This window comes from Anomaloglossus baeobatrachus, chromosome 5, assembly GCF_048569485.1.
Source record: "Anomaloglossus baeobatrachus isolate aAnoBae1 chromosome 5, aAnoBae1.hap1, whole genome shotgun sequence".
NCBI lineage: Eukaryota > Metazoa > Chordata > Amphibia > Anura > Aromobatidae > Anomaloglossus > Anomaloglossus baeobatrachus.
Window position 1 is genome coordinate 136,985,924 of NC_134357.1, and position 18,231 is coordinate 137,004,154.

General features: G+C 44.2%; 1 protein-coding gene across 1 annotated transcript in view; it reads left to right on the forward strand.

Annotated features, from left to right (window-relative positions):
* LRRC20 (leucine rich repeat containing 20) overlaps nt 1–6,535 on the forward strand; it is a 706,926-nt gene extending 700,391 nt beyond the window's left edge. The window contains exon 5 of the mRNA XM_075348927.1: nt 6,206–6,535. Within this exon, the coding sequence (XP_075205042.1) occupies nt 6,206–6,324 (119 nt within the window). The 3' untranslated portion in view covers nt 6,325–6,535. The remainder of the gene's footprint in view (nt 1–6,205) is intronic.
* Nucleotides 6,536–18,231: the final 11,696 nt, after the last annotated feature.

Consider the following 18,231-nt stretch of genomic DNA (forward strand, 5'->3'; position numbering starts at 1 on the left):
CATGAAATAATTAGAAAACAAATGACGTAGGCTTTGCCCCATTTTTGTGTCCAGCCAGGTACAACTAGGCAGCTGGGATTGGAATCCGCACCACCGGTTGGCCTGAGCTTTCTGGGCCCCACTGCTGCGAATTGCAGTCTGCAGCCACCTCAGAAAATGGCATTTTCATAGAAGCGCCATCTTCTGGCGCTGTATCCAACTCTTCCAGCACCTGCCTGCTATACCTGGCTAGCATACAAAAATATGGCGAAGCTCACGTCCTTTTTTTGTAGCTTTTTGGCAAAAAAAAAAAAAAATGCTTCCCTGGATTTTCCATTGCCAGTGAAGGTAACACCAAGCAGTGGGGGTTAGCAGCCAGTAGCTGCTTGGATTACCCTTAGCTAGCAATACAAAAAATGCAGTGGGAGCTAACATATATTTTTTTTAATTATTTATTTAAATAACTAAAAATAAAATGGGCTTCCCTGTATTTTGATTGCTGGACATCACAGTGCTGTAAAAATAAATCTTTAAAAAAATGACGTAGCGCTCCGCGGTATTTTTGATTCTCAGCGCAGATAAAGCAGACAGCTATGGGTTGCCACCCCCATCTGCCTGCCGTTACCTTGGTTGGCAATCAAAATACAGGGAAGCCCATTAATTTTTTCTATTTAAAAAATAGTTAAAAAAAAAAAATTACGTTGGGTCCCCCCATTTTTGATAGCCAGCTAGGGTAAAGCAGACGGCTGTAGCCTGAAAACCACAGCTGGCAGCTTTACCGTGGTTGGGGATCCAATGTGGAGGTCCCCTCAGGCTCTTTTTTATAATTATTTTATAAATATTAATAATTACACAATAAAAGTAGGGGACCCCCCAAATTGGATCACCAGCCAAGGTAAAGCGGACAGCTGTGGTCTGGTATTCTCAGGGTGGGAAGGTCCATAGTTATTGGGCCTTCACAGCCTAAAAATAGCAGGCCGCAGGCACCCCAGACGTGGCGCATCCACTAGATGCGCCAATCCTGGCGCTTCACCCCAGCTCATCCCGTGCCCTGGTGCAGTGGCAAACGGGGTAATAAATCGGGTTGATACTAGCTGTAAAGTCACCTGAGATCAAGCCCAGCAGTTTGTGATGTCATGGCGTCTATTAGATACCCAACATCATAAACTGTCAGTACTAACAAAAACAAAAAATCGACAAAAGAAATTTATTTGAAAAAACAGTCCCCAAAACATTTCCTCTTTCACCAATTTATTGTAAGAAAAAAAATAAAGGGGTCCCACGACGACTCTGGACCGTCTAGAATATGGGGGGGAGACACTCAGGGAACGTATCCCCCATTTTCTAGGAGTGCGGACCCTTCATGTGAGGAGTGTGGGTGCAATGAATCTGCACTCACTCTCCCCGGGTCCACAGCAGCAGAGTCCATGTCGTAATGGTTGCTACCAAAGCTGCAATGCCCTGCTCATGAGGTAAGGGCATGCCTAATCAGGAGAACTACTGTAGAGGAAGCTCTGCTCACTGGTATATAGGTGCTCAGAGGTAATAATAGATAAAATTAGTGAGTAACCTCGGCACTCTATATCTCCCAGACTAAGTCAGTAAGTCACAACGGATAGTAATGCAAAATCACTCTTTATTGGTCCGTATTAAGAAAATTTTTTTTTCATAAGCATATATGTTTTTGTCCAAAACAAGTTACAAATGACGTTTCGGCCTGAGCCTTCGTCAGATTGGACTTATCTGCATGTAATCATGAAAAATGACAATAATCAGTATCACATAAGAGTGAGAGAACAATAACATAAACTCGAACAATGTAGAGGTACAATTGGGATGCAGCAAAAAAATTGCAACACAGCAAGAAATGAAACACATGATACAAATGTCATAATACAGTACAAGGACAATATAGTAATGACAAATATGGGGTCAGAGTAGACTTAGACAGCTCTGGTACGAAAGAGATGTCAATCATAAAGTAACATGTGCAGTAGGTGTAGAGCTACACTATGCATGGCAGAGCTAATGGGTAGACCGACCATAGAAAAAGTAGAGAAAAAGTGGAGAAAAAGTGGAGAATAAGTGGAACATAAGAGGAGAAAAAGTGGAGAAAAAGTGGAGTAAAAAGTGGAGAAAAAGTGGAGAAAAAGTGGAGAAAAAGTGGAGAAAAAGTGGAGAAAAAGTGGAGATTAAGAGGAGAAAAAGTGGAGAAAAAAGTGGAGAAAAAGTGGAGAAAAAGTGGAGCATAAGTGGAGAAAAAGTGGAGAAAAAGTGGAGAAAAAGTGGAGCATAAGAGGAGAAAAAGTGGAGAAAAAGGTGGAGAAAAAGTGGAGAAAAAGTGGAGCATAAGAGGAGAAAAAGTGGAGAAAAAGTGGAGAAAAAGTGGAGCATAAGAGGAGAAAAAGTGGAGAAAAAGTGGAGCATAAGAGGAGAAAAAGTAGAGATTAAGAGGAGAAAAAGTGGAGAAAAAGTGGAGCATAAGAGGAGAAAAAGTGGAGATTAAGAGGAGAAAAAGTGGAGAAAAAGTGGAGAAAAAGTGGAGAAAAAGTGGAGAAAAAGTGGAGCATAAGAGGAGAAAAAGTGGAGAAAAAAGTGGAGAAAAAGTGGAGAAAAAGTGGAGAAAAAGTGGAGATTAAGAGGAGAAAAAGTGGAGCATAAGAGGAGAAAAAGTGGAGAAAAAAGTGGAGAAAAAGTGGAGAAAGTGGAGAAAAAAATGGAGAAAAAGTGGAGAAAAAGTGGAGAAAAAGTGGAGAATAAGAGGAGAAAAAGTGGAGAAAAAGTGGAGAAAAAGTGGAGAATAAGAGGAGAAAAAGTGGAGAATAAGTGGAGAAAAAAATGGAGAAAAAGTGGAGAAAAAGTGGAGAGAAAGTGGAGAAAAAAATGGAGAAAAAGTGGAACACCCTTTGGTACCTTTCATGTGGCACTAAGGGGTGCTTAGCTTTGTATTTAGCCAAAAAAATGAAAAAAAAATGACATAGGGTTCCCCCTAGTTTTGTAGCCAGCTAGGGTAAAGCAGACGGCTGCAGCCTGCAGACCACAGCTGGCAACCTCACCTTGGCTGGTAATCCAAAACTGAGGGCACCCCACGCTGTTATTTTAAATTAAATAAATAATTAAAAAAAAAAACACGTAGGGGTCCCCCAAAATTGGATCACCAGCCAAGGTAAAGCAGACAGCTGGGGCCTGATATTCTCAGACTAGGGAGGTCCATGGTTATTGGAATCTCCCCAGCCTAAAAATAGCAGGCCGCAGCCGCCCCAGAAGTGGCGCATCCATTAGATGCGCCAATCCTGGTGCTTCGCCCCAGCTCATCCCGCGCCCTGGTGCGGTGGCAAACGGGGTAATATTTGGGGTTAATACCAGATGTGTAATGTCACCTGGCATCAAGCCCTGGGGTTGGTGAGGTCAGGCGTCTATCAGATACCCGACATCACCAACCCAGTCAGTAATAAAAAAAAAATACACGACAAACACATTTTTATTTGAAAAAACACTCCCCAAAACATTCCCTCTTTAACCAATTTATTAGATTGAAAAACAAATCCAGGTCTGGTGTAATCCAAGGGGTTGCCATGACGATGCACACTGTCCCAGTCAATGAAGAGCAGGATGTTCCCCATTGGCTGGGAGAGCAGTGCAGTGACCTGAGCTAACATCAATGGGTCAGCCCAGGTCACTGCAGGGGGGTGACAAGTGCTGCTGTCAGTGAGGTACATTACCTGCGCTGATCTCCAGCACACTGACAGCCCCTGTCACTGAGGTCAATGACCGGCGCCTTCACATCAAGTATCGCGAGAGGTCCGTGACGTCACCGCCAGTGTCAGTCTCGGGTCGGAAGCGATAGGTGATGTGACAAGCGGCGGCCATGGAGGACAGTGACAGCGCTGAGGTCGGGATGGCGGGACTTCATCACCGCAGGTAAGCCGAGCGAGCGAGCGGGCGGGCGGGCGGGCGGGGGGGGGGGGGAGGGGGTGGATGTGTGTGTGTGTGTTTGTGTATGTGTATGTATGTGTACATGCCGCGGGCAGGAGGGGGTGGAGCGAGCTGAGCGGGAAAGTGTGGGCTTCCTGCACGTAACTAAGATAAACATCGGGTTACTAACCAAAGCGCTTTGCTTGGATACCCGATGTTTATCTTGGTTACCAGCTTGTGGCAGGCTGCCAGCGATGGCTCCTGCACACTGTAGCTGTAAAAAGCCCTGCTTTTTGCTGCTAGAACCGTTCTCGAACATATCTAGAACTATCGAGCTTTTAGCAAAAAGCTCGAGTTCTAGTTCGATCTCGAACAGCCGAAAAATCACTCGAACCTAGAACTGGAGAACCACGAACCACGAACCGCGCTCAACTCTACAAAGGTTATCAAAAAAACAAAAGGATATTATTTAGAATTGATGTAGACACAAAAATAAGGCCTGATTTAGCTCCCAGATTTAGCATTTAGCAAAGACACTGGCTTTCTGAAAATCATGTTATGCCCACTGGGGTGTGATAACATGCGGAAGAAGGCCTATTAGTTTGGGGAACCATTGCCTCATCAACTAGATAATTTACATATGTAAAAAGGACTTTATGAAAACTTTCAATATGAGTTTAACTGTCAGGCACTATAAAGGGCTCTTTAGACAGGTTATTTAGTAATAAATATATAAATGCTGGTGGAGGAGGGCATGGGGGACCTGTCAGGTTTCCCTTAACTGTGGCTGTCTATCTCACAAGGTGTGTGTGTTGCAAGCAAGTTTTTTTTTGCAGGTCTATTTTGCTAGTCAAATTGTACACCTCTACATGCCACACCACTAGAGCACTTTGCTGCAGATGCTGGCTTTTTGGTTGTGTACTTACAGAGCATTTCTTATGCAGTTTTTGGCAAGGATTGAATAACTGTGAATGAAAATATTGTCAAAAGTTAAATATAGTGTTTTAAAAAATGTATCCTAAAAGAAAAAGTGTCAATTGTCTCTTAGTAGTATAAAAGAAAATAACCTCATGCCATGTGTAAAAATGTTGGAGCTAGCAGCAGCACCACCTCCACTAGCTATCTAGACAGTAGGACAACCAAAGAATTGCTCTCCTTTGTCTCCAGCAAGTGCATTCATGAGGATGAAGTGGAAGTCACTATGGATTATATGACATATCACGCATCTCAATGACAGCAGGAAGATGTTACCTCTGACAGTGACACTGCAAGTTTGAATCGGTGTTCTGAATTGAAGCATCTGTTGGAAAACAAATGACTGAGAAGAATATTTTTTCGATCATTTTTTTTACTTTGAAAAACAATAGAGTGTCTTTAATCTACTGTTTTATTAAATGCTCTATTGGTTACTACCTAGAAATCTTCTGTAGTGAGGTCAATTTGACATTGCTAAGGCTTTTTTTCCATTAAAGAGATTGAAAAAAGTTGGAGACAGTCCTAGAAAACCTCAGGGTATTAGAACACGTTTTTCAGAGCAAATGGCGTGCCTGTGAATTAAGATTTTTAGAAAAATGTGTGAATTTGGATTTCAAATTATTGGATCACCCCTAGATGTAACCATAAATACTTTAAAATAGATAACAATGCAAATTACAGCTCACACGACATTAAGATTGGACAGCCCTGAGCGGAAGGATTAGGCTGCAGGAAATGGTAACAGAAATAGCACAATCCAGGGTTCCAAATGTAGATAAAACTTCAGTTTATTGTTCCATCTTAAAAGCCTCACAGTGCGACAAGACAGGATACAGAAAAGCACTTTTTCAGATGTTTTTAATCATAGACAAATCATAAATCATCACATCATTAATGCCTTACCTGCCATCACCGGGGATGGTCACATTAGCCCTTTTACTAACCTTGACTACTGGTGTTTTGTCAATGTTTTATAGAGATTTGTTTTAACATAAATAAGCGAAAAAGTAATTTTGAACTATGCTGATGAAAGGGGGCCACATGCTGTTTATGCGCAAGGTATTTATCAGTTGTCTATGTCCTCTTACATACTATATTCTCAAAAGATTTTAATTATGTTTGATTTGGGACTTCGAACTGTCTCATAAGGTGCAACACTAATTTTTATATCTCTCAGCAGTAATAGTTAAAAATGGCTGGATATTCCTTTTAACCAAAACCCTAAGAAAGATACATTTAGAGTATAATAGTTGTAGAAAAGTGCAAATAAATATGTTGTATAGGAATTTAAATCCAAATAATTACATTTCCCTATATTATCATTTCTGTTTTCTAGATATTCCTATTGAGACTTTGAAGTGCATGCCAAAACTCTCAAGTGTGAACCTCAAGCTTAACCCCATGAATAAAGTTGCCTTAAACCTTTCCGACGTTAAATTTGAAGTGCTTCTGTAAAGTGCAGAAGATGGGATATTGGCCTCACCCTGGATTCATGCCTTCCAATCTGCAGCTCTGCCAGAATGTCTTCTTCTGATAACAGAAAATCTATGTGATATTATTGGATCAATCATTTTAAATTATGGGTGTGCTTTCTCTGCAAGATTGCTGTTTGGATATATGGGTTGTTTGATTAAATAGCTGCTTTAACTAAAGCATTTTAAAATCAGTTGTTCGATGCTCTCTTCTTTTTAGTTAATACTGTAGATAAAATCCTCCTTAGGGAGACCAGGAGAACAGATTCCTTCCTTTATAGAGAGTAGCATGAAACTGTAGACACAAGAGTTCAACCTTCAAATGTTTAAAGTTGTTATAAATAACTCAATGAAAATAAACTTAACACTCAAAATCAGCATTGGTTTACAAGGGGGAGTAAATCAGTTATGCTCCACATACATGGCTGTGAAACATATTTCTTCCTCACCCGACCCTCACCCTAATGTGTTCCAAATAGAAATTTCAGATTATCCAACTAACGTTAATATATGATGAAGACAATATGAGTAAAACAAAATGCAACTTTTAAATAATTATTAAGTTCCAAGATTAAGATTGATCACTCGTGAAAGAAGTAATAACAGCTTTAAACCTAATAACTTGTTGTGCGATACTTGTCAGTAACAAATGCAATGAAGGATTAAAAGAATCCAGGCCATCTATAAACAAAAAGATAGAGAGGGAATACTTAGCTAACATAAATGAATTCAAGTCCCCAGGTCCAGATGAATTACACCCCAGAGTACTGAAGGAGATAGCAGAGGAAATATTAGAACCACTCTTAATAATTTTTGAAAATTCTTGGAGAACAGGAGAAGTTCCAGACGACTGGAGAAGCGTAAATTTGTCCCTATCTTCAAAAAGGGGAAGAAGTTGGACACAGCGAACTACAGGCCTGTGAGCCTGACTTCCATACCCGGAAAGATCTTTGAACAAATTATTAAACAACATTTATGCAAGTACCTGGTTGAGAATGAAGTGATTAACCGGAGTCAGCATGGGTTTGTAACTAATAAGTCATGTCAGACTAACTTAATTTCCTTCTATGACAGAATCACTGACTGGGTGGATCTGAGAAATGCAGTAGATATAGTATATGTTTACTTCAGCAAAGCATTTGACAAAGTATCTCATACAATCCTTATTGAAAAAAGTGTGGAATGGACAAGGCAATTGTTAGATGGATTTGTAACTGGCTTAGTGATCGGAGTCAAAGAGTGGTCATACGGTACAGACCAAACGTTTGGACACACCTTCTCATTCAATGAGTTTTCTTTATTTTCAGGACTCTGAAAATTGTAGATTCACATTGAAGGCATCAAAACTATGAATTAAAACATGTGGAATGAAATACTTAAAAAAGTGTGAAACAACTGAAAATATGTCTTATATTCTAGGTTCTTCAAAGTAGCCACCTTTTGCTTTGATTACTGCTTTGCCCACACTTGGCATTCTCTTGATGAGCTTCAAGAGGTAGTCACTGGAAATGGTTTTCCAACAGTCTTGAAGGAGTTCCCAGAGATGCTTAGCACTTGTTGGCCCTTTTGCCTTCACTCTGCGGTCCAGCTCACCCCAAACCATCTCGATTGAGTTCAGGTCTGGTGACTGTGGAGACCAGGTCATTTGGCGTAGCACCCCATCACTCTCCTTCTTGGTCAAATAGCCCTTACACAGCCTCTAGGTGTGTTTGGGGTCATTGTCCTGTTGAAAAATAAATGATGGTCCAACTAAACGCAAACTGGATGGAATAGCACGCCGCTGCAAGATGCTGTGGTAGGCATGCTAGTTCTGTATGCCTTCAATCTAATATATAAAGCTGAATGTGTGTATGTATATGTATATGTGTGTGTATGTATGTGTGTATGTGTGTGTGTATGTCCGGGATTGGCATCTGCACCGTCGCAGCTACAGCCACACAATTTTTCACACTCACAGTTCTGGACCCCGAGAGTATCATAGGCTGTTTTGAGTGGAAATTTTAACCCCGCTCTTTACAGTTATTCACCAAAAAACCTGCCTCCATTAAAGCGAATGGAGCTGGGAGCCACAGTGCAGCCAGAACTTCAGAAGAATGCACAGCCACGCCCTTATATGGAATGTTGGCGTGTCACAGTGCAGCCAGGGAAAGAGACAGACACAGACAGGGAAAGAGGCAGACAGACAGGGTAAGAAACAGACATAGACAGAGTAAGAGACAGACACAAAGAGACAGACACAGACAAAGAAACACACTGAAAGGGAAAGAGACAGACAGGGAAAGAGAGGGAAAGAGACAGACAGGGAAAGAGAGGGAAAGAGACAGACAGGAAAGAGACAGACAGGGAAAGTGACGGAGATAGATAGACAGACAGGGAAAGAGATAGACAGACAGGGAAAGAGATTGAGACAGACGGAGAAAGAAACAGACAGACAAAGAGATAGAGAGATACAGAGGGGGAGACAGACAGAGAATGGGAGAGAAACAGAGAGACAGTTACTAACCCGGGCAGCGCTGGGTGCTATGTTGTGAGGCGAAATTTTAACCCCGCGCGTTCCAATTTACCAATCAAGTTTGCCCCTATCTACATAATGGGGAAAAAGTGAAACGAAAAGTGTTGGGGGCAAATTGACAGCTGCCAGATGTGAACGAGAAGGACTTAAAGAATGAGAGCGATGGCGCCAAAGAGTATATACCGTACAGTTGCTAAGGTGGGGCCCCAATATGGGATACTCACCACACTCGGGGATATGAACACGCACACAAAATGCGCCACACACTACCACGTACTTGAACACATATACCACCCTCAGCACACATCTCGCCACACATACACCAACCTCGCCACATAATCGCCCTAAAACACACACAAGTCTGGTATTATCCTTCAAAAATAAAAATCTGATTAATTAGCAGCCAAGCTACAAGAACAACAAATGTACCACATAGGAAATACGGCAGCTGTGAGTCACATGACCTGTCTATTTTGTGTATGTGTGAGCTAATATATACTGTCAGGGGGAAGGGCTTTCTGTTGCCTGGAGATTTATCAGGCTGCCAATAGCAACCAATCACAGCTTAGCTTCTATTTTGCTACAGTTAATTAATCTGAGTTCTGATTGGTTAATATAGGCAACAATTTAATAATTACATTTCTATCTATTTGTTTTGTGGTTTTTGTGTGCAGAATACATTTTTGTTAATACATTCCATTTTGTTAACAGCACTTACGAAGCCGGGTAGTACAGCTAGTTTTGAATAAATCCCCAACAGTGTCACCAGCAAAGCACCCCCACTCCATCACACCTCCTCCTCCATGCTTCACGGTGGGAACCAGCCATGTAGAATCCATCCGTTCACCTTTTCTACAATGACACGGTGGTTGGATCCAAAGATCTCAAATTTTGACTCATCAGACCAAAGCACAAATTTCCACTGGTCTAATGTCCATTCCTAGTGTTCTTTAGCCCAAACAAGTCTCTTCTGCTTGTTGCCTGTCCTTAGCAGTGGTTTCCTAGCAGCTATTTTACCATGAAGGCCCGCTGAACAAAGTCTCCTCTTAACAGTTGTTCTAGAGATGAGAAGGCGTGTCCAAACTTTTGGTTTGTACTGTAAATGGCTGCACATCCAGATGGAAGACTGTCTCAAGTGGGGTACCACAGGGCTCTGTCCTGGGCCCCATGTTGTTCAACATCTTTATCAATGATTTAGATGAAGGAATTAAGGGTAAACTGATTAAATTTGTAGATGACACAAAGCTAGGAGGAATAGCTAATACAAGAGAAGAGAGAGAGGGTAATCAACAAGATCTAACAAACTGGAACAATAATGATAATAATCTTTATTTCTATAGCGCCAACATATTCCGCAGCGCTGTACAATTCAGGAGGATCATATACAAACAAATAACAGTTATAGAAAATACAATATTTAGAGAAAAAAGACAACCCTGCTCGTGAGAGTCTACAATCTGCAATGAGATGGGGGGGTGGGACAAGGTACAAGTGCTTATTTACAATGACAATCCAGCCATCTCAAGGAAATGGGGGATAGATAATGGCTTCCTGGACCAGTTTGCCAGAACTTTGAGATGCATTTGGGTGCCATGGAGTTTGAAGTGGGGTTATGTTCTGAAACGTTGTGGAGGGACTATGTGAATTTAGCTCTGCTAGGGAGTGTGATAGGCCGCCCTAAAAAGATGCGTTTTTAGGGTGCGTCTGAAGCTGAGTAAGTTGTGATTCGTCCTAACTTCTTGGGGTAGAGCTTTGCAGAGGATTGATAGAGAGGAGGGTGGAGATGTAGGGGGGTGCCGCACTGTGGAGAGCTTTGTGGGTGAGAACAAGCAGTTTGAATTGGATCCTGTGATATATGGGCGTCCGAACAATGGGCAGCAACTAATAGAATGGTTTTTAACAGGGATAAATGCAAAGTCATACATCTTGGCAAGAATAATGAAAAGAGCATATACAGCATGGGAGGAATAAAGCTATCCAACAGCATGTGTGAAAAATACTTAGGTATACTAATAGATCACAGACTGAACAAGAGTTAATAGTGTGATGCAGCAGCAAAGAAGGCAAACACCATTCTAGGATGTATTAACAGACGCATACATTCTAGAACACGTGAATCCCCCTTTACTCCTCTTTGGTCAGACCTCATTTGGAATATTGTGTCCAGTTCTGGGCACCACATTTTAAAAAAGACATCAACAACCTGGAGCAAGTTCAGAGAAGAGTGAACAGAATGGTGACTGGTCTGCAAACCATGTCCTATGAGGAACGGTTATAGGATTTAGGATTGTTTAGCTTGCAAAAGAGAAGACTGAGACCTAATATCTGTCTACAAATATCTTATAGGCTGTCACACTGTAGAGGGATCAGTTTTATTCTCATTTTCACAAGGAAAGACTTGAAGCAATGGGATGAAACTGATGGGGAGGAGAAACAGATTAGATATTAGAAGAAACTTTTTGACAATGAGGGTGATCAACGAGTGGAACAGGCTGCCACAAGAGGTGGTGAGTTCTCCTTCAATGGAAGTTTTAAAAGAGAGGTTGGACGGACATCTGTCTGGGATGATTTAGTGAATCCTGCTTTGAGCAGGGGGTTTGACTAGATGACCCAGGAGGTCCATTCCAACTCTACCATTCTATGAATCTATGATTTGAGATAACTTGAAGTCTTTTACATCTATGAAGGAATGTTTTTGAAGTGGATGTCAGGAAAAGAAGGGTTGATTAATTATCCATTATGCCGATGGACAAGATGCACAGGATGTGAGAAAGACAAGCCAGGTAGTTATAACCTAAGTATTTTATTGAGTCTACGCCTTCCAAAGTATAAAACTTCTTCAGGACAGAAACTGCTATGAGTTATAGTAGTTTCATTCCTGAAGACGTTTTATACTTCGAAACGCGTAAACTCAAACTACTTGGATGATACCATCCTGTGCATCTTGTCCATCGGCAACGCGGATAATAATCAACCCTTCTTTTCCTGACATCCATTTCTGCTATCAAGGGGCTGCAGCCGCCATACCATTGAGTGTATTACTAGGTTGTGGGTTCATATCTCTCACAAGATGAGCACTCAGTATTTTAGCAATACTGCTTACTTTGCAGATAAGTCCATATTTGCGCATGTCTTTTATTTACTGTCTTCTAGGAATTTCTCTGTGCAAATTTTATTTTTGATTTACATACATTTGATGTTTTTTTGCATTAACTGACCAATAAATTGAACTTGCTTGTGTGCTTTGAATCATTGGGAAAATTGCTGAGAAAGCAGTTCTATTTACTCAGAACTGCAGTAGTTTATCCCATGCAGCTCTACCATGGATGGCATTTTTGCCATGTGCCTTTTTTACATTTTGTAATTGTTTACATTGAAAGTTTAACTCTTGTTAATGTTCCAGGTTTTTTCCATTTGTGGATAATAGCTTCTTTGGGGTTAATTGGAGTAGCAGAAAAGTCTAACTATTGATGACCATATCTGTATAGTATATAGTATATATTCAGATATGTATAGTATATTTGCAGTGATTATATTGTTGTTTTATCAACAAAGATAAACCCCAAATGTATATGCTTCAGAATTAACCTGTATGATCTAGACACTAATTTAGTCCTGCTGGAAGTCAGGAAATGCACCACAGGCTCAGGAACGAAGCTTCTTCAGATAAATTTCCAAATGCGTATCTCCAACATGTAATTCCTCAGGCACAGAAACGAAGCATAAGGAATCAGATTGGAGCATTCCACCCACGCGCGACGCCGGCATCAGAAGGCGTCGGATGGAAGTCTGGTACTGCACCACCACAGCTCGTAGAACGAAATTTGCCACAGGAACGGAGTTCATATGAGCCTCTAAATGTGTCTCTCCCACGTATTGCTCCACAAGCTCAGAAAAAAAATTACATGGGTTTGGATAGGAGCATTCTACCCACCCTCGACACCGACCAGAGCTTCAGAGGGCGTCGGATGGGGGTCTGGAAACGCTCCCCCACAGCTCGTTGAAAGAAACTCCTCCCAGAACCAGAGTCCAGATGAGTCGTCTCAGAGGAGTGAACTCCTCACAGGATCTTGAGATAGAGATTGTCACATTGTAGATCGGCGGTTTGGACACTGGTCACTTCTATAGGCTCAGGAACAGGAACGGAGACAGGATCCCGGAAAACAAAAGGCCTCTGAAAAGTTGGAGCCAGGTGGACAGGTTTCTTCACTCGGGAGACTTCCATCATATGGCATTGTTTAGACCAGGGGTCTCAAACTCGGCTGGGTGTATGGGCCGCACAGAGGAAAAAAAAATAATTTGGGGGGCCGCATTCTTTGCAGGACAAAGTGACATTTTTATAGGTACCATATATTATATATATATATATATATATATATATATATATATATATATATATATATATATATATATATATATATCTTTTTTTTTTACACACCCTGGGATCACTGATTTTGAACTTTTCACTTGTTCATTATAGCAAACGTGCACATTCTTTGTTTAAATATAAACATTTTTTTTTTTTTTACATTTTATTCCTTTCTTGTAAGTAATAGTCTTACAATTAGCATTATATAGAAATTTTGACCAACATCTTTTAGTAATGTTTCCCATATTGTTGTAACATGCCCATCTTTGTCCCCTTGTAGTATTGTGCCCCATCCCACAGTAATGTGCTTATCCTTGTCCCCTTGTAGTATTGTACCCCATCCTAGTCCCCATCCCACAGTAATGTGCTCATCCTTGTCCCCTTGTAGTATTGTGCCCCATCCTACTCCCCATCCCACAGTAATGTGCTCATCCTTGTCCCCATCCTAAAGTAATGTTCCCCATCCTTGTCCCCATTTTGTAGTAATGTGTTCATCCTTGTCCCCATGTTATAGTAATGTGTTCATCCTTGTCCCCATCCTATAGTAATGTCCCCAATCTATAGTAATGTGTCCATCCTTGTCTGCCATGTTATAGTAATGTTCCCCATCCTTGTCCCCTTGTAGCAATGCAATGTCCCCATCCTATAGTACTGTCCCCATTCTATAGTAATGTGCCCATCCTTTAGTAATGTGCCAACCTTGTCCCCACCCTATAGTAATGTCCCCAGCATTATCCCTATTCTATAGTAATGTTTCCCATCCTTGTCCCCTTGTAGTAATGTCCCCATCCTGTAGTAATGTCCCCATCCTATAGTACTGTGCCTATCCTAGTCCTCATCCTATAGTACTGTGCCCACCTTGTCCCCATCCTATAGTAATGTCCCCAGCCTTGTCCCCATTCTATAGTCATGTGCCCATCCTAGTCCCTATCCTATAGTCATGTGCCCATCCTAGTCCCTACCCTATAGTCATGTGCCCATCCTAGTCCCTACCCTATAGTAATGTGCCCATCCTAGTCCCTATCCTATAGTAATGTGCCCATCCTAGTCCCTATCCTATAGTAATGTGCCCATCCTAGTCCCTATCCTATAGTAATGTCCCCATACTATAGTAATAATGTCCCCATCCTTGTAATGTCCCAATCCTATAGTAATGTCCCCAGCCTTATCCCCATCTCATAGTAATGTGCGCACTTTGTCCCCATCCTGTAGTAATGTCCCCATCCTATAGTACTGTGCCTATCCTAGTCCCCATCCTATAGTACTGTGCCCACCTTGTCCCCATCCTATAGTAATGTCCCCATTCTATAGTCATGTGCCCATCCTAGTCCCTACCCTATAGTAATGTCCCCATACTATAGTAATAATGTCCCCATCCAATAGTATTGTGCCCATCCTTGTAATGTCCCCATCCTATAGTAATGTCCCCAGCCTTATCCCCATCTCATAATAATGTGCGCACTTTGTCCCCATCCTGTAGTAATGGGTCAGCAGCTCCCCTCACCTTCCACAGACTCCGGAGTGAAGCTGAGGGGGCGGTCTCCGGCCCCAGATCCACAGTGGGTGGAGAGATCGGTCACAAGGCCGGTCTCTCCAATCAGAGCTGGGGGCCGGTGAAACACAGGTCACCCAGCTCCAGCCAATGATCGGTGCTACAGCTGCCCTGATCTTGGCTGGATTTCAATGTTTCAGCGATTTTCAATGGCTGAAACATTAGTGGCTGTGATTAGCTGACGAACGCCGCTCAGCCAATCACAGCCTCCGTAGGTCTGGGGAGGAGACACCACCCCTCCTGAGGTCCCCTCCTTCCCGAATCTAAGGTATTTGCAGCGATCGTAGCCACCGGGGCTGCGATTTCGCCATGACGTACTGGGTACGTCATGGGTCTTAAAGTACCAGGGAGCCATAACGTACCCAGTACGTCATAGGTAGCTAAGGGGTTAATGTCCGACACACACACGCACACGCACACACACACCATTCTCACCTGTCCCGCGCCCCCTCTGCTGCCTCATCTCTGCTTGGTGTGGCCCCCAGACTCGTGCCACTGGTCACTATCGCGGCAGCTGCAGTGTCACTGTCAGTGGTTTATGTGAGATGATTGTATTGCCGGCGCGAGAGCGCAGCTCCAGCAACACATTCATCTGACATAAAATGCAGACAGTGGCTGCGGCCCCTGCACCTGCCGCGATAGTGACCAGGGGCACGGGCCTGGGGGCCGCACGAACTACCCTGAGGGGCCGCATGCGGCCCGCGGGCCGCGTGTTTAAGACCCATGGTTTAGACTGAGGTAAAAAACTGGAGACAGCGGAGTCCATAGCCTAATCAAACTGTAACTCTTTGCCGCCAAAGATTGTAAATTAGCGAGCTTAAGTGGACCCACTAAACCACAAGGGAACCCCAGGCTAACCCTTTAGTAGGGCAGAGTCTAGGACTGTGGCAGTTGACCCCAAGGGCAGGGACGGACACAGGTGCAGACAGGCTGAGTCTCTAGTGTAGACAGTGACCACCAGGGTAGCTGAGGCAGACAGCACAGGCAGGATTGACAGGCAGAGTCACTAGCAAGGCTGGGACCACCGGAGTGGCTGAGGCAGATGGCACGGCCAGGACAGACAGGCGGAGCCACGACCAAGGCTGGGACCATCGGAGTGGCTGAGGCAGATGGCACGGCGAGGACGGCCAGGTAGAGTCACTAGCAAGGCTGGGAATACCAGAGTGGCTGAGGCTGATGGCGCAGCCAGAACGGACACAGACACTAGTACCAACAGGGCAGGATGAAAAGGTAGCAGGTACAGGCAGGACAAGACTGGAACCAGGTGCCAATAGGACAGGACTGAAACCGGGTACAGGCAAGACAGGACTGGAACCTGGTGCCAGCAAGGCAGGACAGGGCTGGAGCCGTGTACAGTCAAGACAGGAATGGAACCAGGTGCTAGCAGGGCAGGACGGGCAGAAACCAGGTACAGGCAGGACAGGGCTGGACCAGGTGCCAACAGGGCAGGACAGGACTGGAGTCAGGTACAGGTAGTGCAGGACAGCCTAGAACCAGGTACACACAAGACAGACAAGGGAACCTGAGAACTAGCTGGCTAGAGTACAGAACACTAATTAATCTTGGGTGATGATCAGGCACCTCCCCTAGTGGGAGAGTGCTTTAAGTACTAAATGCCTCTCAGTGATAGGCTGACAGGCACTTCCTGGGAGTGACGCACTGGCACTTTAAGGGAACGCACAGGCCCCGGGAGGGGAAAGTAGGAGGCAACCACATGGAGGAGTGCAGGGATGCTGGGCAATGTGGAGGGAGCTGGCTGCGGTGGTGAGTGAGCACGCGTCCCTGCAGGGAAGTCAGCACTACAGTCTTTATTATTAAGGGAAAATGAAATCCAAACCACAGGGCCCTGTTTAACCCCATAGCGACGGCCTAACGTCTCAAGACGTCGGAAAAACAGGGTACTTATTCTGTTCCGACGTCTTGAGACGTCAGGCCGGAAAAAGCTTGTAGCGCCCCCCAGTGACGAAAAATCTCGGGGGTTTCAGCTACCGGAGGTAGCTGAGACCCCCAAGATTATGAATCGGGGTGTTTTTTTTGGACCCCGTTAATGCGATTGCCGGTATACACCGTATACCGGCGACAACATTAAAAAAAAAAAATGGCCGGTAAAATTGATTTATTTCTCATCTGACGTGATCAAACATGTCAGATGAGAAATAAATATGAGCCCTTAGTGCCCCCAAAGCCCCCGGTACCGGAGAGTCCCCCCACCACCCCTACCCCCCCTCCGGAAAATCCAAGATGGCGCTGACGCGCGCTGAAAACTGCAGCCGCCGCCGGCTCTGCATTCATTTCCCTCCGATCTGAAATGATCAACCATTTCAGATCGGAGGGAAATGTCCCCCCCCTGACCCCTCCTCCGGGCCACCGGAGATCTCTGGTCCCCGGAGCCCCCTCCGGTCTCCAGAGCCGCCTCCCCCCTCCCCCCTCTGAAGCGTGGAAGATGGCGGCCGCATCCATCCTGCTCTTTCTGCCGCATGTGACACGTCACATGCGGTAGAAAGTTGTCCCGCCGTCACCCCCCGTCACCCCCCGTCACCCCCCCCAGCCCCCGGTCTTACGTTACCTGTCTGCTGGTGATCCGTCCCTGCGATCACGCCGCCTGCTTCTTGAAAGCTGGCGGCGCATGCGCAGACAGCGGCTGTCAGCTGGATCCCTGCAAGCAGGGACTCTGAAGTCGCTGCTGCACAGGCTGCTGCACTGTGGACCGGGGGAGGGTGAGTATGGTGATCTGCAGCCACACTCGTCACATGGAGAGACTGCTGTTCTAGAAAATGGGGGGTACGTTCTGTGAGCGTGCCCCTCATATTCTAGAATAAGGTTACTGCAGGTCACTCTGCCCTAGGTTGGACCGGGGCAGTGTGAGTGCAGTATTCTCAGATTACTGCACCCACACTGCTCATGGAGAGCTTGCTCTTCCAGAAAATGGGGGATACGTTCCCTGAACGTGCCCCCCATATTCTAGAAGATCCAGAGTCGGCGTGGGACCTCCAAAATGGATTACAGCGACCGGAATTTCTTTATGTTCAATAAATTGGGGAAAGAGGAATGTTTCGGGGAGTTTTTTTTTCAAATAAATTTTTTTTTTGTCTTTATTTTTTTCTATTACTTGACTGGGTTAGTAATGTCGGGTATCTGTTCAGATGCTGTGACATCACTAACCCCAGGGCTTGATGCCAGGTGACATTACAGCTGGTATCAACCCCATATATTACCCCGTCTGCCACCGCACCAGGGCGCGGGATGAGCTGGAGCGAAGCGCCAGGATTGGCGCATCTAATGGATGCGCCACTTCTGGGGTGGCTGCGGCCTGCTATTTTTAGGCTGGGAAGAGTCCAATAACCATGGCTCTTCCCACCCTGAGAATACCAGACCCCAGCTGTCCGCTTCACCTTGGCTGGTGATCTAATTTGGGGGGGACCCCACGTTTTTTTTTTTTTTTTTTTTAAAAAACGCC